This window comes from Staurois parvus, unplaced genomic scaffold (genome assembly GCF_062004578.1).
Source record: "Staurois parvus isolate SC_StPar_1 unplaced genomic scaffold, SC_StPar_1.0 ptg000207l, whole genome shotgun sequence".
In the NCBI taxonomy this organism is placed as follows: domain Eukaryota; kingdom Metazoa; phylum Chordata; class Amphibia; order Anura; family Ranidae; genus Staurois; species Staurois parvus.
In genome coordinates, this window is record NW_028318003.1 from 262,398 (window position 1) to 287,643 (window position 25,246).

General features: G+C 39.7%; 1 protein-coding gene across 1 annotated transcript in view; it reads right to left on the reverse strand.

Moving 5' to 3' along the window:
• LOC149461208 (uncharacterized) overlaps positions 1 to 25,246 on the reverse strand; it is a 329,662-nt gene that overhangs the window by 127,338 nt on the left and 177,078 nt on the right. Inside the window, exons 102-119 of the mRNA XM_089678641.1 lie at positions 24,322 to 24,365; positions 24,113 to 24,218; positions 23,399 to 23,494; positions 20,485 to 20,583; positions 19,426 to 19,448; positions 18,539 to 18,644; positions 16,005 to 16,048; positions 15,796 to 15,901; positions 15,085 to 15,180; positions 12,171 to 12,269; positions 11,112 to 11,134; positions 10,225 to 10,330; positions 7,691 to 7,734; positions 7,482 to 7,587; positions 6,771 to 6,866; positions 3,857 to 3,955; positions 2,798 to 2,820; positions 1,911 to 2,016 (exon numbers count right to left, since the gene is read on the reverse strand). Coding sequence (XP_089534767.1) covers positions 1,911 to 2,016; positions 2,798 to 2,820; positions 3,857 to 3,955; positions 6,771 to 6,866; positions 7,482 to 7,587; positions 7,691 to 7,734; positions 10,225 to 10,330; positions 11,112 to 11,134; positions 12,171 to 12,269; positions 15,085 to 15,180; positions 15,796 to 15,901; positions 16,005 to 16,048; positions 18,539 to 18,644; positions 19,426 to 19,448; positions 20,485 to 20,583; positions 23,399 to 23,494; positions 24,113 to 24,218; positions 24,322 to 24,365 — 1,422 coding nt within the window. The remainder of the gene's footprint in view (positions 1 to 1,910; positions 2,017 to 2,797; positions 2,821 to 3,856; positions 3,956 to 6,770; positions 6,867 to 7,481; positions 7,588 to 7,690; positions 7,735 to 10,224; positions 10,331 to 11,111; positions 11,135 to 12,170; positions 12,270 to 15,084; positions 15,181 to 15,795; positions 15,902 to 16,004; positions 16,049 to 18,538; positions 18,645 to 19,425; positions 19,449 to 20,484; positions 20,584 to 23,398; positions 23,495 to 24,112; positions 24,219 to 24,321; positions 24,366 to 25,246) is intronic.

Below are 25,246 nucleotides of genomic sequence, written 5' to 3' on the forward strand. Positions count from 1 at the left end.
AAGATCACTTTCATTGGACAATCAATATATACAATAGATAGGAGAACATTTATTCCCAGGTTAGCAATGTGTTTTGGTACTGAGGAGGTTATAAATATAATAGGAGAAGTCCCATACAAATCTCTGAGGGTTTACTGTACAAGCATGGCCAGTACTGAAGAGAATTACTGCTGCAGGACTTTAAACATTAGAAGTGACCGCGGCTATGCTATTAAGTTCAGTAAACAGCAGAGGAAGGAGATTTTAGTGTAGATTAGTTAATGAAGGCTACATGGGGGAAGGGGGTTGGGGGGGGAGGGGGTCTAGTTTTGTTAAAGGCACATCTGTGCTTAAACCTTACTCCTACTGATCACCAGGGGCGGACTGACCATTCGTGCACTCGGGCACTGCCCGAGGGCCCAGGGTCAGTAGGCCCCATGATCCCCTACTGCCCAGGGGCACCATGAGTTGTCAGTCCGCCCCTGCTGACCACTGACCTAATCCCCAACACTCTATTGATACCCGGAGATACAGATTTACACTTATGATGCTAAAATCTCAGTGCGCAACACTACTGATGGAACATTTGATTACTTTATATGCTATTCTATCAGTTTGCTTGTCGGCACATAAAAAATAAACTTACCGTCACAGGAGGAGGAGGAGGAGGAGCCTGGAAAAAACAATAACAACATAAGATGCCAGTGCATACCAGTACATACACAAATAGGTGTCAGTGCTTTCTTTTTTAATTCAAGCTGTGTAAGTAGCTTGAATCTGACCTGAAATAAACCTGTTGCAGTGCCTGTACAGAAAAGGAGCCAGCTAAAAGACAAGTGCCATTCTAATAGGAGGAGAGATCAGAGTGACAGAGACATTAGCTCATAAGTCTGATGCTTCTCCTTTCACTGTTCCATCAGAGGCTTGAGGTGAGGAAAAATCTGCAAGTGTTATGGAACTGCAGCAGATACATTTCACATGTCCTGACCTGTCAGTCGTGGCTGTGCTATGTGGCTGAGCCATGAAGATGTAACGAGAGCATGGTCAAAAATAAATATCCTTTAGCAGGTAATAAAAGCTCCCATAAATGTATTTCATCTGTTTGTTTATCTGCTTGCCTGGAGTTTAGAGCTGAATGATGATTTGCAAAATGCAGCCATTGGTTGCAGCAATCATCTTTTAGCCATAGCAGGTCAGGCAGGTGCTATGGGGTCCAGCAGCACAGAAGAATCAGGGCATCCGCCTGAATAATGTTTTATACAGGTACCAACAGCAGTCGGCATATACTCTATGTTTGAGATGTACGTACAGTTCTCAGTTTTTACAATGGATTAATACAAGTCTCAAGGATACAGTTTAGGGAGTCATGAGACCCGAAGTGGTTATGCAGTGGGGCTTGATTACACATCATTATATTTGTCAAACAAAGCTTTACCTGCATTTTATCAATTCCACATGAACTTACAAAATCAGCCTGATAGTCCACTGAATTTATACTACAATCAGATTTTACACATTCTACCTTTTTTTGTACTTACGGGAGTTGTTGGTATAGGAACTGAAAAATAAAAAGAGGAACATGTGATTACCATCTAGCCTAACTCAGCAAGCAACTTACAACTGTGTACAGCATATACAGTATATAAACAGCAGTGGAATATCAACATCCAAATAACACAACAGATTGCTTCAATCAGACAATGCAAAATTGAACAGTGCAGTGACCAGTAGCCACCAGTCAGATGGTAAATCAAATGACAGATAGATGCAAATCTTATGGTTTGCAGCCTTCCCTTGATCTTCAAATACTTTTTCACACTCTCTTACTTTGTTATTTCCATCTACTTGCTGTCACATGTGTTTTGTATTGTATAGCTTTTCTTTGAAATGAAAGAATGCAACAAAGTCACATAATGAAGGTCAGCACTTACTGCAGGAGAATGTCTGGCAGCAAGGGTCATCAGTTGGAGTTTGAATCTTATACTCATTGTCTTCACAAGTGGGTTCAGGAGCGCAGGTCACGTGGCTACATGGAGGCTACAATTTAGAGAGAGGTGTACTATTAGAATGGTCATAGGGACATGTTATGGAGTACAATTATCATTACTAGGCCTGCTTAGGAAAAGACTTGTTTGCCTCATTCTAATGTCAGAGTAGGTCTGTGATGGAAACATTTTAGCTTCAGCTTTAGTGCTATTGAAAGCTGCAGTGCAACATGGAAGCTCTATAAGGCCTCACACAGACAGGACATTTCAAAGACGCAAACATTTAGGTGCATTTAAAGGCGTCAAGCGCTTGGGCATTAATGAATTTCATTGGCCAGAATAATTATACATTATTATTCTGGCCATTTAAATGAATTAAAGCTGAAGCGCTAAACGCGCCTGGCGTCAACACGCGTTTAGGCAGGTTTAAATACATTTAGATGCCTTTGCTCGCGTCTTTTTCCTGCCAAAACGCTGCTGCTCCTGGACGCATAGGCCCTGGGTTTTTTTTTTTCCTTCTGATAAACACTACTGCTATTAAAGCTTTTAAGAGGCTATGGGCAACGTAATAACCACTTTTCAATGATAATTACAATATACTACTTTTTCCAGAGTATCGACTAATCTCTGAAATCCCAAGGACATCGATTAGATAAGCAGTCCATGACACCTATTTTCAGCTTTATAATGGCCATATGAAAAAGTGGTGCCAGAAACTATAGTGGCCTTCCATTGGAAAACACCCTAAAAACAAGTGCTGATGTCCATCCAAAACTGAAGTATGAGCTTTGGGTGAACTTGGCTATAAAGTGTTTTAATTGGTGAAAACTTACAGGAGGTGGAGGTGGTGGAGGTGCTGAAAAAGAAAAGAAAATACACAAAACAGCATTAGAAAATGTTATAAAGCAAATGGTCATGTAGCACAACAACCAATCACAATTCATTTTTCAGTGATCTGGTTTAAGGAAACTAACATCTAATGTGTTGTTATGGGGGTTACTCTGCTTTGCCCTCTCTAACTGAATTAAGGTCACAAGAGATTTCTGGCAGAGGACAAAAGAGCAGCTTGAGCTTATTGACAGAAGATCTTTTTTTTTCACACTCGCACACTCCAAGGCATGAATGATTACACCTATGGCCATCAAGGCAAAATATCTTCTCTTTTGAGCTCCTGGCTATGCTCCCGCCACTGACTTCTGCTGCCTTCTCCTTTTTCCTTTTTATTTTATAATTTATTATTTTAGAATTTTACAATTATAACCAGAGCAGATGGGTGCACCTGGAAATGCTGGGAAAGCACTGCTGGAGTAGAAGAAGTATTAATTTATTAAGTGTACTATTCAATCTACAAGAATTCTGAGAGAAAATCAACTGAAACCGAAGGCAAAGATGCCAAAGAATAACGCCCCCCCCTCCATCATCCCCAACTCAGTACCTAATAATGAAATGAGGGAACAAAATAGTTTCCAGTAAGACACAAAACGATTCTAACAAAACACGATCTAAAAACTCTATTATTAATCCAGTTAACTGATGTTTTTTAACTGTCCCATTGCCATGACGATCACTTTGGTGTGTGAGCAGAGGTAGCAGAAGAAGTGACTGCTGCATAACTCATAGTCTGGGGGCCAGATGAGACCTGATCATTTCATTCTCCCTCACTGCAGCAGTCCAGGCATCACCAAGCTTTATTGGCTGGACACTCACAAGACTATTATACTGTGAAGCACTGGTACTCATATAAGGTATAGTTAATATTTTTCAGCTTACAATAATGATCAAATTAGAATTTGCATTAGAAAAAATAAATCTGTATTATGAATACTTTCTATGGGTAGCAAATACAGGCCTGCTGCAAAGTTCCCCCACTCTCTTGCTATAAAGACACTTACGACACTGATGTTCAGGACAGCACTGTGTTTCGGGGTCTCCAAGCAGCAGTGGTGGCCTGTTATCATCGCATGTGGGAATATCGCATAGATCTTGACATTCTGCATATAAAGAATAGACAACACCTTAAACAGCAAGCATGTATTCAATGAACAAGAAATTGTATTTTCTGAAATGAATGATAACATATAGACAGACAAGTTATGCTGACATGAACTCTCATACACAGCACTGATGAAAGCTAACTAGTCTGAAATGGAGATAGGCAGTTTGGATTAATTCGATATATGATTGTACAGTTGGCCCAGCTTCATAAACAATGATTGGAATAAACACTTTTTTTTGAGGGGGTGGAAGGATTTGCGATAAAAGCAAATCACCTTTGTAAAGAAAGCTCTGCTATGCTTTACGGTAAAATGAAAACTGTCAATTAACTAAAAAGCTTTGGAATTCATTTTTTTTAAACTTTTATACATTGTTACCTAACAATACATTTCTTTGCACAATTCAACTTACGGCAGATAATGACTGGACAGCAGCGAGCGCCAGAAGGAGCTTCCATTACAACTGGGGTGGCACCTGTCATCTCACAGGACACAGGAGCACAGAGTATATCCGTGCATGATGGCTTTTGGAAACAGAAAAGCAATCGTGTGTAAGTGCATACATAAATGTGTAAAACCATCAAGCATAAAGAAAATGTCTTGGTTATGGATGTAAGCATAGTCCAACCAAAAGTATTATTATCTTCTACCTAGTTTCATTATTTCATTAGGATTCATTATTAAAGTTCTGGTGACCTGGGGGCCCCAAGGGATTCCCTTAATTTGCAGGGATTTCCTCTCCCTCCTTATTTGGGCTATCGGACGGGAAGTGAAGGCAAATCTCCCCAATTGGACACAGCTGGCAAAAAAAAAAACGGGTTATAACCCTTCCTTACTGCTTATCCAAAATGAAAAAAAATTGGTTATAGTTCTACTTTAAGGTCCTTTGCCTATTCTTGCCTTTTTGGGGCGGGGGGGCACAGCTTCTAGAGTACAGGAACATGTACAGGGAAATATATATAGTATGTAGACTGTTATTGCTGACCTCTTCAATACTTTCTAAATCAGTGGAACCTGAATGCATCAAACAAAGCACAGACTATGGAGTTGTGTCAGTGGCTCCATAAGGCTCCACCAGATAAGCAGGGATGACAGGTAACTAGCATTTTCTGAAGGAGAGCTCCTTATTGCCAGTCTATGTATTTCTCTCAATGTATCTTCTACTTGACTTGAGCTCCAGAGTCCACACTGCTCTCCTAGACCATTAAAACATTATAAAGGCTATAGGCTATAAAGATAACAACTAGTATAACTTACTGGAGGTGGAGGTGGAGTGGGTGGGTTCTATGGATGAACAAAATGAAAAATGTCAGATACAGCTAAAAGCATGTTAAAATGCAGTCGTGTTTTCTCAGTGTAATTCTATATGGATAAGGTCCAGTCAAATGTACTCATTGCATTTACATGCTCTGTTTATACTGATTGTGATCTATTTTTTTTTTGTCTCAATATTTTAGCCAACAAGAATTGCAGATGGAAAGCAAATATATATGGGGAATGTAAATAAATATAATTTGGGGAATATATTGCTAATATTGATAACAGCAATAACAACAACAACAATAAAAATAATTATAATACGCTTTACTATGATATGCAATAAAAAAAATCATTAAATTAGCAAAACTAAAAAGATGCTTCATGTGGGAAGAATAATAATTAATGACTTACGGTAAAGGGTGGAGGTGGTTGGGGTGTTGTTGGCGGTGCTAAAATGTAAAGAGAAAAACATCAGCTCTAGATACTTTTATGCAGAGTTTTTTTTAACTCAGAGAATAGGAGAAGGAAACCCCTCCTACCAAGTCACCCCTGTCTCTGTCCCTTGGGTCCACCCCCTGCCCACCTCCCAATACCGCCACTTTTAGAGAATACAGAAACAAGTATCATTTTGTTGTGCTAAGCAACTTGTATGGAATTTGTGAAAAACAATAAAAGCATTAAAATAGATCCCCTGCAGACTGCAAATATAGATGCCCCCTAGCAACAATAGATCATCCAGTAACAATAGATCCCCCAGAAACAAAAGATTCCAACAAAAACAGATTTCCCAGCAATCAGCATCAGTAGACCCTCCTGCAGCCAGCATCAATAAATCTCTCCATCTACAGTAGGTCCCTCCCAGCAACAATTAATCTCCCAGCAACACAAGACCCCACAGAAACAATAGGTTCCCTGCCAGCAACAATACATCTCCCCGGTTCCAATAGACGCTAACAAAAAAATAGATCCTCTACGGCGACATGGATTGCCCAGCAGCCAGCATCAATAGACCCCAGTGTGTATTCGACCCCCAGCCCCGCCCCTCCTTCCTTCTCACTGGTTGTGACTGACGGTCTATCTGCTGAGACCGACCCAACTCATAAATATTCAAATACATTCTCATGAGAAACCCTACAATCACGATTATTCATTGTCAGTAATTGACTAATAGCATGTCTCAATACTAAAATCCTGGGAAAGAAAGGACTGGAAAAATGTAAACTGTAGCATTCCCAGCACCTCTTAGTCAAGTCTTTTTCTGTTGGTACTATATTGCAGACATTCATGTACAAAGTCATTCATTGCATGACTTAGGCCTGAACCCTAAACCACAGATATTCAATGGTAGCCACAGAGAGGTGCTGATTTTTGTTAATTACTCTGTATGTAAATGACTGAAGTATGAGCACCCATTAGCAGTGCTTGTTTTCACACTGTAGAGTTGTTCTTTCTCTGATATTGCTGAGGGGTTTTTGAAGGGGACAGTCTAGATGCAAATGGCCTTTGATTGAGAGGTCTTCTTTAGGTGTGGAAAATGTATAGAATTACTTACGACATTCATATATTGGACAACATTCTGCCACCAAGTTAAAGTTCACAATTAGATCGGCACCATCACAAAAAGGAGCTGGTGGGCATGGGTCACACTCTGTAAAACAAAACACATATTTATTCATTTATTCCGTTTTATCAGACAGTCATTTGGAGAGTGAAGGCTAAGCTAAGCCCGAAAGATTTACCTTCATTACATACAGAAAGATGCATCATTTGATTGGCCAAAAAGAACCTTTAATTGCCCCTCGTGTGCAATCTTTCAGGAATTTAAATAAAACATCTGCATTTTGCTTGCACGTGAAAAAGGTTATTCATGTGAACACAGCCTCACCTCATTAACTGAGTTAATATTATCTTTGCTGTGTATTGTTTACGTCAAAACTACAGAGAAACTTTGCTGTACAACAACCACCCAGAAGAATGAATTATCCCCATCTCTCTGCCTCCTTGCCTGGTCTTCACACAGGGCACTAGAGAGTTTAAATCATAGAGAAGGAGTCTGAAGGCAAACACCTTCTTCTCTGCTCTTTCCCACAGTGAGCAGTGTCATTGGTGCATCCATTGGACTTTCACTTTTTAATATAAAACCGCATTTAAATAATAAAAGTGGATAAAAAAAATCAGTTTTGAAAATATATCGATTCACAAACTTTAAATCATTACAGTTTCCTTGTCATTTGCTCCAAAAAGAGTCCACAATCACACTTACGACATTCATATGCTAGACAGCAAGGGTCCGTGGTGTCAACCTCGACTGCTCTTTCTCCGTTCCGTAAGCAGGAAGGCACATTGCATGTGACACCATGACATTTATGCTGGAAAAGATGGAAAGAATAAATATTGGTTGTTACACATAACTGTTAGCATTTCACCCAGTATAAATAGGTAAGATATTACTTAAGTCAGAACGGTACTTACAGGTGTATTCACTGGAGGAGTAGGTGGTGGCGGTGGTGGAGGTACTGTAGAAAATGATACATTTCACATTAAACAGGAAACTATACTACTACTACTATTATTACTCGTGTGAGCTTGCTGCAAAGCTGTCCTATGGCATCTGTGGAGTTGGAATTCCTTAGCACAAATGCAATGTTCACTGCCGTTTTACTTTCTGGTACTGGAGTCCTGTTGACAGGAAACTCCACCATCTTTTCACTATGTCCTTCCACCTTTTATCCAGCTGTGTCATGACGGATGCAAAAAGCTGCACCATCACTTTACACATTGAAAGAAAAAGTATGAGGACATTTCCGGCTAAAAAGGCAGTAGCTTTCTTGGGGTATGTAAATGACAGCATTGCTAAACATATATAAAACCTTTTTTAATTCAAACATATCTTGAGATTTGTATACTTCCTGTAGTGTAAGCAATTGACATCATTTTTATGATCACTAAAAAGAAATGTTCCAGCAATGTACTTACTACATGTGTATGTGGGACAGCAAGGATCATCATCGTTTGACGTCTCTACTATTATTTCACCATCTCTACAGTCTGCTGGTAGGCATCCGCTGCTGTCACAAGGCTGTAGGAAGTGACAGGAAGATCACTTTCATTGGACAATCAATATATACAATAGATAGGAGAACATTTATTCCCAGGTTAGCAATGTGTTTTGGTACTGAGGAGGTTATAAATATAATAGGAGAAGTCCCATACAAATCTCTGAGGGTTTACTGTACAAGCATGGCCAGTACTGAAGAGAATTACTGCTGCAGGACTTTAAACATTAGAAGTGACCGCGGCTATGCTATTAAGTTCAGTAAACAGCAGAGGAAGGAGATTTTAGTGTAGATTAGTTAATGAAGGCTACATGGGGGAAGGGGGTTGGGGGGGGAGGGGGTCTAGTTTTGTTAAAGGCACATCTGTGCTTAAACCTTACTCCTACTGATCACCAGGGGCGGACTGACCATTCGTGCACTCGGGCACTGCCCGAGGGCCCAGGGTCAGTAGGCCCCATGATCCCCTACTGCCCAGGGGCACCATGAGTTGTCAGTCCGCCCCTGCTGACCACTGACCTAATCCCCAACACTCTATTGATACCCGGAGATACAGATTTACACTTATGATGCTAAAATCTCAGTGCGCAACACTACTGATGGAACATTTGATTACTTTATATGCTATTCTATCAGTTTGCTTGTCGACACATAAAAAATAAACTTACCGTCACAGGAGGAGGAGGAGGAGGAGCCTGGAAAAAACAATAACAACATAAGATGCCAGTGCATACCAGTACATACACAAATAGGTGTCAGTGCATTTTTTTTTTATTCAAGCTGTGTAAGTAGCTTGAATCTGACCTGAAATAAACCTGTTGCAGTGCCTGTACAGAAAAGGAGCCAGCTAAAAGACAAGTGCCATTCTAATAGGAGGAGAGATCAGAGTGACAGAGACATTAGCTCATAAGTCTGATGCTTCTCCTTTCACTGTTCCATCAGAGGCTTGAGGTGAGGAAAAATCTGCAAGTGTTATGGAACTGCAGCAGATACATTTCACATGTCCTGACCTGTCAGTCGTGGCTGTGCTATGTGGCTGAGCCATGAAGATGTAACGAGAGCATGGTCAAAAATAAATATCCTTTAGCAGGTAATAAAAGCTCCCATAAATGTATTTCATCTGTTTGTTTATCTGCTTGCCTGGAGTTTAGAGCTGAATGATGATTTGCAAAATGCAGCCATTGGTTGCAGCAATCATCTTTTAGCCATAGCAGGTCAGGCAGGTGCTATGGGGTCCAGCAGCACAGAAGAATCAGGGCATCCGCCTGAATAATGTTTTATACAGGTACCAACAGCAGTCGGCATATACTCTATGTTTGAGATGTACGTACAGTTCTCAGTTTTTACAATGGATTAATACAAGTCTCAAGGATACAGTTTAGGGAGTCATGAGACCCGAAGTGGTTATGCAGTGGGGCTTGATTACACATCATTATATTTGTCAAACAAAGCTTTACCTGCATTTTATCAATTCCACATGAACTTACAAAATCAGCCTGATAGTCCACTGAATTTATACTACAATCAGATTTTACACATTCTACCTTTTTTTGTACTTACGGGAGTTGTTGGTATAGGAACTGAAAAATAAAAAGAGGAACATGTGATTACCATCTAGCCTAACTCAGCAAGCAACTTACAACTGTGTACAGCATATACAGTATATAAACAGCAGTGGAATATCAACATCCAAATAACACAACAGATTGCTTCAATCAGACAATGCAAAATTGAACAGTGCAGTGACCAGTAGCCACCAGTCAGATGGTAAATCAAATGACAGATAGATGCAAATCTTATGGTTTGCAGCCTTCCCTTGATCTTCAAATACTTTTTCACACTCTCTTACTTTGTTATTTCCATCTACTTGCTGTCACATGTGTTTTGTATTGTATAGCTTTTCTTTGAAATGAAAGAATGCAACAAAGTCACATAATGAAGGTCAGCACTTACTGCAGGAGAATGTCTGGCAGCAAGGGTCATCAGTTGGAGTTTGAATCTTATACTCATTGTCTTCACAAGTGGGTTCAGGAGCGCAGGTCACGTGGCTACATGGAGGCTACAATATAGAGAGAGGTGTACTATTAGAATGGTCATAGGGACATGTTATGGAGTACAATTATCATTACTAGGCCTGCTTAGGAAAAGACTTGTTTGCCTCATTCTAATGTCAGAGTAGGTCTGTGATGGAAACATTTTAGCTTCAGCTTTAGTGCTATTGAAAGCTGCAGTGCAACATGGAAGCTCTATAAGGCCTCACACAGACAGGACATTTCAAAGACGCAAACATTTAGGTGCATTTAAAGGCGTCAAGCGCTTGGGCATTAATGAATTTCATTGGCCAGAATAATTATACATTATTATTCTGGCCATTTAAATGAATTAAAGCTGAAGCGCTAAACGCGCCTGGCGTCAACACGCGTTTAGGCAGGTTTAAATACATTTAGATGCCTTTGCTCGCGTCTTTTTCCTGCCAAAACGCTGCTGCTCCTGGACGCATAGGCCCTGGGTTTTTTTTTTTCCTTCTGATAAACACTACTGCTATTAAAGCTTTTAAGAGGCTATGGGCAACGTAATAACCACTTTTCAATGATAATTACAATATACTACTTTTTCCAGAGTATCGACTAATCTCTGAAATCCCAAGGACATCGATTAGATAAGCAGTCCATGACACCTATTTTCAGCTTTATAATGGCCATATGAAAAAGTGGTGCCAGAAACTATAGTGGCCTTCCATTGGAAAACACCCTAAAAACAAGTGCTGATGTCCATCCAAAACTGAAGTATGAGCTTTGGGTGAACTTGGCTATAAAGTGTTTTAATTGGTGAAAACTTACAGGAGGTGGAGGTGGTGGAGGTGCTGAAAAAGAAAAGAAAATACACAAAACAGCATTAGAAAATGTTATAAAGCAAATGGTCATGTAGCACAACAACCAATCACAATTCATTTTTCAGTGATCTGGTTTAAGGAAACTAACATCTAATGTGTTGTTATGGGGGTTACTCTGCTTTGCCCTCTCTAACTGAATTAAGGTCACAAGAGATTTCTGGCAGAGGACAAAAGAGCAGCTTGAGCTTATTGACAGAAGATCTTTTTTTTTCACACTCGCACACTCCAAGGCATGAATGATTACACCTATGGCCATCAAGGCAAAATATCTTCTCTTTTGAGCTCCTGGCTATGCTCCCGCCACTGACTTCTGCTGCCTTCTCCTTTTTCCTTTTTATTTTATAATTTATTATTTTAGAATTTTACAATTATAACCAGAGCAGATGGGTGCACCTGGAAATGCTGGGAAAGCACTGCTGGAGTAGAAGAAGTATTAATTTATTAAGTGTACTATTCAATCTACAAGAATTCTGAGAGAAAATCAACTGAAACCGAAGGCAAAGATGCCAAAGAATAACGCCCCCCCCTCCATCATCCCCAACTCAGTACCTAATAATGAAATGAGGGAACAAAATAGTTTCCAGTAAGACACAAAACGATTCTAACAAAACACGATCTAAAAACTCTATTATTAATCCAGTTAACTGATGTTTTTTAACTGTCCCATTGCCATGACGATCACTTTGGTGTGTGAGCAGAGGTAGCAGAAGAAGTGATTGCTGCATAACTCATAGTCTGGGGGCCAGATGAGACCTGATCATTTCATTCTCCCTCACTGCAGCAGTCCAGGCATCACCAAGCTTTATTGGCTGGACACTCACAAGACTATTATACTGTGAAGCACTGGTACTCATATAAGGTATAGTTAATATTTTTCAGCTTACAATAATGATCAAATTAGAATTTGCATTAGAAAAAATAAATCTGTATTATGAATACTTTCTATGGGTAGCAAATACAGGCCTGCTGCAAAGTTCCCCCACTCTCTTGCTATAAAGACACTTACGACACTGATGTTCAGGACAGCACTGTGTTTCGGGGTCTCCAAGCAGCAGTGGTGGCCTGTTATCATCGCATGTGGGAATATCGCATAGATCTTGACATTCTGCATATAAAGAATAGACAACACCTTAAACAGCAAGCATGTATTCAATGAACAAGAAATTGTATTTTCTGAAATGAATGATAACATATAGACAGACAAGTTATGCTGACATGAACTCTCATACACAGCACTGATGAAAGCTAACTAGTCTGAAATGGAGATAGGCAGTTTGGATTAATTCGATATATGATTGTACAGTTGGCCCAGCTTCATAAACAATGATTGGAATAAACACTTTTTTTTGAGGGGGTGGAAGGATTTGCGATAAAAGCAAATCACCTTTGTAAAGAAAGCTCTGCTATGCTTTACGGTAAAATGAAAACTGTCAATTAACTATAAAGCTTTGGAATTCATTTTTTTTAAACTTTTATACATTGTTACCTAACAATACATTTCTTTGCACAATTCAACTTACGGCAGATAATGACTGGACAGCAGCGAGCGCCAGAAGGAGCTTCCATTACAACTGGGGTGGCACCTGTCATCTCACAGGACACAGGAGCACAGAGTATATCCGTGCATGATGGCTTTTGGAAACAGAAAAGCAATCGTGTGTAAGTGCATACATAAATGTGTAAAACCATCAAGCATAAAGAAAATGTCTTGGTTATGGATGTAAGCATAGTCCAACCAAAAGTATTATTATCTTCTACCTAGTTTCATTATTTCATTAGGATTCATTATTAAAGTTCTGGTGACCTGGGGGCCCCAAGGGATTCCCTTAATTTGCAGGGATTTCCTCTCCCTCCTTATTTGGGCTATCGGACGGGAAGTGAAGGCAAATCTCCCCAATTGGACACAGCTGGCAAAAAAAAAAACGGGTTATAACCCTTCCTTACTGCTTATCCAAAATGAAAAAAAATTGGTTATAGTTCTACTTTAAGGTCCTTTGCCTATTCTTGCCTTTTTGGGGCGGGGGGGCACAGCTTCTAGAGTACAGGAACATGTACAGGGAAATATATATAGTATGTAGACTGTTATTGCTGACCTCTTCAATACTTTCTAAATCAGTGGAACCTGAATGCATCAAACAAAGCACAGACTATGGAGTTGTGTCAGTGGCTCCATAAGGCTCCACCAGATAAGCAGGGATGACAGGTAACTAGCATTTTCTGAAGGAGAGCTCCTTATTGCCAGTCTATGTATTTCTCTCAATGTATCTTCTACTTGACTTGAGCTCCAGAGTCCACACTGCTCTCCTAGACCATTAAAACATTATAAAGGCTATAGGCTATAAAGATAACAACTAGTATAACTTACTGGAGGTGGAGGTGGAGTGGGTGGGTTCTATGGATGAACAAAATGAAAAATGTCAGATACAGCTAAAAGCATGTTAAAATGCAGTCGTGTTTTCTCAGTGTAATTCTATATGGATAAGGTCCAGTCAAATGTACTCATTGCATTTACATGCTCTGTTTATACTGATTGTGATCTATTTTTTTTTTGTCTCAATATTTTAGCCAACAAGAATTGCAGATGGAAAGCAAATATATATGGGGAATGTAAATAAATATAATTTGGGGAATATATTGCTAATATTGATAACAGCAATAACAACAACAACAATAAAAATAATTATAATACGCTTTACTATGATATGCAATAAAAAAAATCATTAAATTAGCAAAACTAAAAAGATGCTTCATGTGGGAAGAATAATAATTAATGACTTACGGTAAAGGGTGGAGGTGGTTGGGGTGTTGTTGGCGGTGCTAAAATGTAAAGAGAAAAACATCAGCTCTAGATACTTTTATGCAGAGTTTTTTTTAACTCAGAGAATAGGAGAAGGAAACCCCTCCTACCAAGTCACCCCTGTCTCTGTCCCTTGGGTCCACCCCCTGCCCACCTCCCAATACCGCCACTTTTAGAGAATACAGAAACAAGTATCATTTTGTTGTGCTAAGCAACTTGTATGGAATTTGTGAAAAACAATAAAAGCATTAAAATAGATCCCCTGCAGACTGCAAATATAGATGCCCCCTAGCAACAATAGATCATCCAGTAACAATAGATCCCCCAGAAACAAAAGATTCCAACAAAAACAGATTTCCCAGCAATCAGCATCAGTAGACCCTCCTGCAGCCAGCATCAATAAATCTCTCCATCTACAGTAGGTCCCTCCCAGCAACAATTAATCTCCCAGCAACACAAGACCCCACAGAAACAATAGGTTCCCTGCCAGCAACAATACATCTCCCCGGTTCCAATAGACGCTAACAAAAAAATAGATCCTCTACGGCGACATGGATTGCCCAGCAGCCAGCATCAATAGACCCCAGTGTGTATTCGACCCCCAGCCCCGCCCCTCCTTCCTTCTCACTGGTTGTGACTGACGGTCTATCTGCTGAGACCGACCCAACTCATAAATATTCAAATACATTCTCATGAGAAACCCTACAATCACGATTATTCATTGTCAGTAATTGACTAATAGCATGTCTCAATACTAAAATCCTGGGAAAGAAAGGACTGGAAAAATGTAAACTGTAGCATTCCCAGCACCTCTTAGTCAAGTCTTTTTCTGTTGGTACTATATTGCAGACATTCATGTACAAAGTCATTCATTGCATGACTTAGGCCTGAACCCTAAACCACAGATATTCAATGGTAGCCACAGAGAGGTGCTGATTTTTGTTAATTACTCTGTATGTAAATGACTGAAGTATGAGCACCCATTAGCAGTGCTTGTTTTCACACTGTAGAGTTGTTCTTTCTCTGATATTGCTGAGGGGTTTTTGAAGGGGACAGTCTAGATGCAAATGGCCTTTGATTGAGAGGTCTTCTTTAGGTGTGGAAAATGTATAGAATTACTTACGACATTCATATATTGGACAACATTCTGCCACCAAGTTAAAGTTCACAATTAGATCGGCACCATCACAAAAAGGAGCTGGTGGGCATGGGTCACACTCTGTAAAACAAAACACATATTTATTCATTTATTCCGTTTTATCAGACAGTCATTTGGAGAGTGAAGGCTAAGCTAAGCCCGAAAGATTTACCTTCATTACATACAGAAAGATGCATCATTTGATTGGCCAAAAAGAACCTTTAATTGCCCCTCGTGTGCAATCTTTCAGGAATTTAAATAAAACATCTGCATTTTGCTTGCACGTGAAAAAGGTTATTCATGTGAACACAGCCTCACCTCATTAACTGAGTTAATATTATCTTTGCTGTGTATTGTTTACGTCAAAACTACAGAGAAACTTTGCTGTACAACAACCACCCAGAAGAATGAATTATCCCCATCTCTCTGCCTCCTTGCCTGGTCTTCACACAGGGCACTAGAGAGTTTAAATCATAGAGAAGGAGTCTGAAGGCAAACACCTTCTTCTCTGCTCTTTCCCACAGTGAGCAGTGTCATTGGTGCATCCATTGGACTTTCACTTTTTAATATAAAACCGCATTTAAATAATAAAAGTGGATAAAAAAAATCAGTTTTGAAAATATATCGATTCACAAACTTTAAATCATTACAGTTTCCTTGTCATTTGCTCCAAAAAGAGTCCACAATCACACTTACGACATTCATATGCTAGACAGCAAGGGTCCGTGGTGTCAACCTCGACTGCTCTTTCTCCGTTCCGTAAGCAGGAAGGCACATTGCATGTGACACCATGACATTTATGCTGGAAAAGATGGAAAGAATAAATATTGGTTGTTACACATAACTGTTAGCATTTCACCCAGTATAAATAGGTAAGATATTACTTAAGTCAGAACGGTACTTACAGGTGTATTCACTGGAGGAGTAGGTGGTGGCGGTGGTGGAGGTACTGTAGAAAATGATACATTTCACATTAAACAGGAAACTATACTACTACTACTATTATTACTCGTGTGAGCTTGCTGCAAAGCTGTCCTATGGCATCTGTGGAGTTGGAATTCCTTAGCACAAATGCAATGTTCACTGCCGTTTTACTTTCTGGTACTGGAGTCCTGTTGACAGGAAACTCCACCATCTTTTCACTATGTCCTTCCACCTTTTATCCAGCTGTGTCATGACGGATGCAAAAAGCTGCACCATCACTTTACACATTGAAAGAAAAAGTATGAGGACATTTCCGGCTAAAAAGGCAGTAGCTTTCTTGGGGTATGTAAATGACAGCATTGCTAAACATATATAAAACCTTTTTTAATTCAAACATATCTTGAGATTTGTATACTTCCTGTAGTGTAAGCAATTGACATCATTTTTATGATCACTAAAAAGAAATGTTCCAGCAATGTACTTACTACATGTGTATGTGGGACAGCAAGGATCATCATCGTTTGACGTCTCTACTATTATTTCACCATCTCTACAGTCTGCTGGTAGGCATCCGCTGCTGTCACAAGGCTGTAGGAAGTGACAGGAAGATCACTTTCATTGGACAATCAATATATACAATAGATAGGAGAACATTTATTCCCAGGTTAGCAATGTGTTTTGGTACTGAGGAGGTTATAAATATAATAGGAGAAGTCCCATACAAATCTCTGAGGGTTTACTGTACAAGCATGGCCAGTACTGAAGAGAATTACTGCTGCAGGACTTTAAACATTAGAAGTGACCGCGGCTATGCTATTAAGTTCAGTAAACAGCAGAGGAAGGAGATTTTAGTGTAGATTAGTTAATGAAGGCTACATGGGGGAAGGGGGTTGGGGGGGGAGGGGGTCTAGTTTTGTTAAAGGCACATCTGTGCTTAAACCTTACTCCTACTGATCACCAGGGGCGGACTGACCATTCGTGCACTCGGGCACTGCCCGAGGGCCCAGGGTCAGTAGGCCCCATGATCCCCTACTGCCCAGGGGCACCATGAGTTGTCAGTCCGCCCCTGCTGACCACTGACCTAATCCCCAACACTCTATTGATACCCGGAGATACAGATTTACACTTATGATGCTAAAATCTCAGTGCGCAACACTACTGATGGAACATTTGATTACTTTATATGCTATTCTATCAGTTTGCTTGTCGACACATAAAAAATAAACTTACCGTCACAGGAGGAGGAGGAGGAGGAGCCTGGAAAAAACAATAACAACATAAGATGCCAGTGCATACCAGTACATACACAAATAGGTGTCAGTGCATTTTTTTTTTATTCAAGCTGTGTAAGTAGCTTGAATCTGACCTGAAATAAACCTGTTGCAGTGCCTGTACAGAAAAGGAGCCAGCTAAAAGACAAGTGCCATTCTAATAGGAGGAGAGATCAGAGTGACAGAGACATTAGCTCATAAGTCTGATGCTTCTCCTTTCACTGTTCCATCAGAGGCTTGAGGTGAGGAAAAATCTGCAAGTGTTATGGAACTGCAGCAGATACATTTCACATGTCCTGACCTGTCAGTCGTGGCTGTGCTATGTGGCTGAGCCATGAAGATGTAACGAGAGCATGGTCAAAAATAAATATCCTTTAGCAGGTAATAAAAGCTCCCATAAATGTATTTCATCTGTTTGTTTATCTGCTTGCCTGGAGTTTAGAGCTGAATGATGATTTGCAAAATGCAGCCATTGGTTGCAGCAATCATCTTTTAGCCATAGCAGGTCAGGCAGGTGCTATGGGGTCCAGCAGCACAGAAGAATCAGGGCATCCGCCTGAATAATGTTTTATACAGGTACCAACAGCAGTCGGCATATACTCTATGTTTGAGATGTACGTACAGTTCTCAGTTTTTACAATGGATTAATACAAGTCTCAAGGATACAGTTTAGGGAGTCATGAGACCCGAAGTGGTTATGCAGTGGGGCTTGATTACACATCATTATATTTGTCAAACAAAGCTTTACCTGCATTTTATCAATTCCACATGAACTTACAAAATCAGCCTGATAGTCCACTGAATTTATACTACAATCAGATTTTACACATTCTACCTTTTTTTGTACTTACGGGAGTTGTTGGTATAGGAACTGAAAAATAAAAAGAGGAACATGTGATTACCATCTAGCCTAACTCAGCAAGCAACTTACAACTGTGTACAGCATATACAGTATATAAACAGCAGTGGAATATCAACATCCAAATAACACAACAGATTGCTTCAATCAGACAATGCAAAATTGAACAGTGCAGTGACCAGTAGCCACCAGTCAGATGGTAAATCAAATGACAGATAGATGCAAATCTTATGGTTTGCAGCCTTCCCTTGATCTTCAAATACTTTTTCACACTCTCTTACTTTGTTATTTCCATCTACTTGCTGTCACATGTGTTTTGTATTGTATAGCTTTTCTTTGAAATGAAAGAATGCAACAAAGTCACATAATGAAGGTCAGCACTTACTGCAGGAGAATGTCTGGCAGCAAGGGTCATCAGTTGGAGTTTGAATCTTATACTCATTGTCTTCACAAGTGGGTTCAGGAGCGCAGGTCACGTGGCTACATGGAGGCTACAATATAGAGAGAGGTGTACTATTAGAATGGTCATAGGGACATGTTATGGAGTACAATTATCATTACTAGGCCTGCTTAGGAAAAGACTTGTTTGCCTCATTCTAATGTCAGAGTAGGTCTGTGATGGAAACATTTTAGCTTCAGCTTTAGTGCTATTGAAAGCTGCAGTGCAACATGGAAGCTCTATAAGGCCTCACACAGACAGGACATTTCAAAGACGCAAACATTTAGGTGCATTTAAAGGCATCAAGCGCTTGGGCATTAATGAATTTCATTGGCCAGAATAATTATACATTATTATTCTGGCCATTTAAATGAATTAAAGCTGAAGCGCTAAACGCGCCTGGCGTCAACACGCGTTTAGGCAGGTTTAAATACATTTAGATGCCTTTGCTCGCGTCTTTTTCCTGCCAAAACGCTGCTGCTCCTGGACGCATAGGCCCTGGGTTTTTTTTTTTCCTTCTGATAAACACTACTGCTATTAAAGCTTTTAAGAGGCTATGGGCAACGTAATAACCACTTTTCAATGATAATTACAATATACTACTTTTTCCAGAGTATCGACTAATCTCTGAAATCCCAAGGACATCGATTAGATAAGCAGTCCATGACACCTATTTTCAGCTTTATAATGGCCATATGAAAAAGTGGTGCCAGAAACTATAGTGGCCTTCCATTGGAAAACACCCTAAAAACAAGTGCTGATGTCCATCCAAAACTGAAGTATGAGCTTTGGGTGAACTTGGCTATAAAGTGTTTTAATTGGTGAAAACTTACAGGAGGTGGAGGTGGTGGAGGTGCTGAAAAAGAAAAGAAAATACACAAAACAGCATTAGAAAATGTTATAAAGCAAATGGTCATGTAGCACAACAACCAATCACAATTCATTTTTCAGTGATCTGGTTTAAGGAAACTAACATCTAATGTGTTGTTATGGGGGTTACTCTGCTTTGCCCTCTCTAACTGAATTAAGGTCACAAGAGATTTCTGGCAGAGGACAAAAGAGCAGCTTGAGCTTATTGACAGAAGATCTTTTTTTTTCACACTCGCACACTCCAAGGCATGAATGATTACACCTATGGCCATCAAGGCAAAATATCTTCTCTTTTGAGCTCCTGGCTATGCTCCCGCCACTGACTTCTGCTGCCTTCTCCTTTTTCCTTTTTATTTTATAATTTATTATTTTAGAATTTTACAATTATAACCAGAGCAGATGGGTGCACCTGGAAATGCTGGGAAAGCACTGCTGGAGTAGAAGAAGTATTAATTTATTAAGTGTACTATTCAATCTACAAGAATTCTGAGAGAAAATCAACTGAAACCGAAGGCAAAGATGCCAAAGAATAACGCCCCCCCCTCCATCATCCCCAACTCAGTACCTAATAATGAAATGAGGGAACAAAATAGTTTCCAGTAAGACACAAAACGATTCTAACAAAACACGATCTAAAAACTCTATTATTAATCCAGTTAACTGATGTTTTTTAACTGTCCCATTGCCATGACGATCACTTTGGTGTGTGAGCAGAGGTAGCAGAAGAAGTGATTGCTGCATAACTCATAGTCTGGGGGCCAGATGAGACCTGATCATTTCATTCTCCCTCACTGCAGCAGTCCAGGCATCACCAAGCTTTATTGGCTGGACACTCACAAGACTATTATACTGTGAAGCACTGGTACTCATATAAGGTATAGTTAATATTTTTCAGCTTACAATAATGATCAAATTAGAATTTGCATTAGAAAAAATAAATCTGTATTATGAATACTTTCTATGGGTAGCAAATACAGGCCTGCTGCAAAGTTCCCCCACTCTCTTGCTATAAAGACACTTACGACACTGATGTTCAGGACAGCACTGTGTTTCGGGGTCTCCAAGCAGCAGTGGTGGCCTGTTATCATCGCATGTGGGAATATCGCATAGATCTTGACATTCTGCATATAAAGAATAGACAACACCTTAAACAGCAAGCATGTATTCAATGAACAAGAAATTGTATTTTCTGAAATGAATGATAACATATAGACAGACAAGTTATGCTGACATGAACTCTCATACACAGCACTGATGAAAGCTAACTAGTCTGAAATGGAGATAGGCAGTTTGGATTAATTCGATATATGATTGTACAGTTGGCCCAGCTTCATAAACAATGATTGGAATAAACACTTTTTTTTGAGGGGGTGAAAGGATTTGCGATAAAAGCAAATCACCTTTGTAAAGAAAGCTCTGCTATGCTTTACGGTAAAATGAAAACTGTCAATTAACTAAAAAGCTTTGGAATTCATTTTTTTTAAACTTTTATACATTGTTACCTAACAATACATTTCTTTGCACAATTCAACTTACGGCAGATAATGACTGGACAGCAGCGAGCGCCAGAAGGAGCTTCCATTACAACTGGGGTGGCACCTGTCATCTCACAGGACACAGGAGCACAGAGTATATCCGTGCATGATGGCTTTTGGAAACAGAAAAGCAATCGTGTGTAAGTGCATACATAAATGTGTAAAACCATCAAGCATAAAGAAAATGTCTTGGTTATGGATGTAAGCATAGTCCAACCAAAAGTATTATTATCTTCTACCTAGTTTCATTATTTCATTAGGATTCATTATTAAAGTTCTGGTGACCTGGGGGCCCCAAGGGATTCCCTTAATTTGCAGGGATTTCCTCTCCCTCCTTATTTGGGCTATCGGACGGGAAGTGAAGGCAAATCTCCCCAATTGGACACAGCTGGCAAAAAAAAAAACGGGTTATAACCCTTCCTTACTGCTTATCCAAAATGAAAAAAAATTGGTTATAGTTCTACTTTAAGGTCCTTTGCCTATTCTTGCCTTTTTGGGGCGGGGGGGCACAGCTTCTAGAGTACAGGAACATGTACAGGGAAATATATATAGTATGTAGACTGTTATTGCTGACCTCTTCAATACTTTCTAAATCAGTGGAACCTGAATGCATCAAACAAAGCACAGACTATGGAGTTGTGTCAGTGGCTCCATAAGGCTCCACCAGATAAGCAGGGATGACAGGTAACTAGCATTTTCTGAAGGAGAGCTCCTTATTGCCAGTCTATGTATTTCTCTCAATGTATCTTCTACTTGACTTGAGCTCCAGAGTCCACACTGCTCTCCTAGACCATTAAAACATTATAAAGGCTATAGGCTATAAAGATAACAACTAGTATAACTTACTGGAGGTGGAGGTGGAGTGGGTGGGTTCTATGGATGAACAAAATGAAAAATGTCAGATACAGCTAAAAGCATGTTAAAATGCAGTCGTGTTTTCTCAGTGTAATTCTATATGGATAAGGTCCAGTCAAATGTACTCATTGCATTTACATGCTCTGTTTATACTGATTGTGATCTATTTTTTTTTTGTCTCAATATTTTAGCCAACAAGAATTGCAGATGGAAAGCAAATATATATGGGGAATGTAAATAAATATAATTTGGGGAATATATTGCTAATATTGATAACAGCAATAACAACAACAACAATAAAAATAATTATAATACGCTTTACTATGATATGCAATAAAAAAAATCATTAAATTAGCAAAACTAAAAAGATTCTTCATGTGGGAAGAATAATAATTAATGACTTACGGTAAAGGGTGGAGGTGGTTGGGGTGTTGTTGGCGGTGCTAAAATGTAAAGAGAAAAACATCAGCTCTAGATACTTTTATGCAGAGTTTTTTTTAACTCAGAGAATAGGAGAAGGAAACCCCTCCTACCAAGTCACCCCTGTCTCTGTCCCTTGGGTCCACCCCCTGCCCACCTCCCAATACCGCCACTTTTAGAGAATACAGAAACAAGTATCATTTTGTTGTGCTAAGCAACTTGTATGGAATTTGTGAAAAACAATAAAAGCATTAAAATAGATCCCCTGCAGACTGCAAATATAGATGCCCCCTAGCAACAATAGATCATCCAGTAACAATAGATCCCCCAGAAACAAAAGATTCCAACAAAAACAGATTTCCCAGCAATCAGCATCAGTAGACCCTCCTGCAGCCAGCATCAATAAATCTCTCCATCTACAGTAGGTCCCTCCCAGCAACAATTAATCTCCCAGCAACACAAGACCCCACAGAAACAATAGGTTCCCTGCCAGCAACAATACATCTCCCCGGTTCCAATAGACGCTAACAAAAAAATAGATCCTCTACGGCGACATGGATTGCCCAGCAGCCAGCATCAATAGACCCCAGTGTGTATTCGACCCCCAGCCCCGCCCCTCCTTCCTTCTCACTGGTTGTGACTGACGGTCTATCTGCTGAGACCGACCCAACTCATAAATATTCAAATACATTCTCATGAGAAACCCTACAATCACGATTATTCATTGTCAGTAATTGACTAATAGCATGTCTCAATACTAAAATCCTGGGAAAGAAAGGACTGGAAAAATGTAAACTGTAGCATTCCCAGCACCTCTTAGTCAAGTCTTTTTCTGTTGGTACTATATTGCAGACATTCATGTACAAAGTCATTCATTGCATGACTTAGACCTGAACCCTAAACCACAGATATTCAATGGTAGCCACAGAGAGGTGCTGATTTTTGTTAATTACTCTGTATGTAAATGACTGAAGTATGAGCACCCATTAGCAGTGCTTGTTTTCACACTGTAGAGTTGTTCTTTCTCTGATATTGCTGAGGGGTTTTTGAAGGGGACAGTCTAGATGCAAATGGCCTTTGATTGAGAGGTCTTCTTTAGGTGTGGAAAATGTATAGAATTACTTACGACATTCATATATTGGACAACATTCTGCCACCAAGTTAAAGTTCACAATTAGATCGGCACCATCACAAAAAGGAGCTGGTGGGCATGGGTCACACTCTGTAAAACAAAACACATATTTATTCATTTATTCCGTTTTATCAGACAGTCATTTGGAGAGTGAAGGCTAAGCTAAGCCCGAAAGATTTACCTTCATTACATACAGAAAGATGCATCATTTGATTGGCCAAAAAGAACCTTTAATTGCCCCTCGTGTGCAATCTTTCAGGAATTTAAATAAAACATCTGCATTTTGCTTGCACGTGAAAAAGGTTATTCATGTGAACACAGCCTCACCTCATTAACTGAGTTAATATTATCTTTGCTGTGTATTGTTTACGTCAAAACTACAGAGAAACTTTGCTGTACAACAACCACCCAGAAGAATGAATTATCCCCATCTCTCTGCCTCCTTGCCTGGTCTTCACACAGGGCACTAGAGAGTTTAAATCATAGAGAAGGAGTCTGAAGGCAAACACCTTCTTCTCTGCTCTTTCCCACAGTGAGCAGTGTCATTGGTGCATCCTGGATTGGACTTTCGCTTTTTAATATAAAACCGCATTTAAATAATAAAAGTGGATAAAAAAAATCAGTTTTGAAAATATATCGATTCACAAACTTTAAATCATTACAGTTTCCTTGTCATTTGCTCCAAAAAGAGTCCACAATCACACTTACGACATTCATATGCTAGACAGCAAGGGTCCGTGGTGTCAACCTCGACTGCTCTTTCTCCGTTCCGTAAGCAGGAAGGCACATTGCATGTGACACCATGACATTTATGCTGGAAAAGATGGAAAGAATAAATATTGGTTGTTACACATAACTGTTAGCATTTCACCCAGTATAAATAGGTAAGATATTACTTAAGTCAGAACGGTACTTACAGGTGTATTCACTGCAGGAGTAGGTGGTGGCGGTGGTGGAGGTACTGTAGAAAATGATACATTTCACATTAAACAGGAAACTATACTACTACTACTATTATTACTCGTGTGAGCTTGCTGCAAAGCTGTCCTATGGCATCTGTGGAGTTGGAATTCCTTAGCACAAATGCAATGTTCACTGCCGTTTTACTTTCTGGTACTGGAGTCCTGTTGACAGGAAACTCCACCATCTTTTCACTATGTCCTTCCACCTTTTATCCAGCTGTGTCATGACGGATGCAAAAAGCTGCACCATCACTTTACACATTGAAAGAAAAAGTATGAGGACATTTCCGGCTAAAAAGGCAGTAGCTTTCTTGGGGTATGTAAATGACAGCATTGCTAAACATATATAAAACCTTTTTTAATTCAAACATATCTTGAGATTTGTATACTTCCTGTAGTGTAAGCAATTGACATCATTTTTATGATCACTAAAAAGAAATGTTCCAGCAATGTACTTACTACATGTGTATGTGGGACAGCAAGGATCATCATCGTTTGACGTCTCTACTATTATTTCACCATCTCTACAGTCTGCTGGTAGGCATCCGCTGCTGTCACAAGGCTGTAGGAAGTGACAGGAAGATCACTTTCATTGGACAATCAATATATACAATAGATAGGAGAACATTTATTCCCAGGTTAGCAATGTGTTTTGGTACTGAGGAGGTTATAAATATAATAGGAGAAGTCCCATACAAATCTCTGAGGGTTTACTGTACAAGCATGGCCAGTACTGAAGAGAATTACTGCTGCAGGACTTTAAACATTAGAAGTGACCGCGGCTATGCTATTAAGTTCAGTAAACAGCAGAGGAAGGAGATTTTAGTGTAGATTAGTTAATGAAGGCTACATGGGGGAAGGGGGTTGGGGGGGGAGGGGG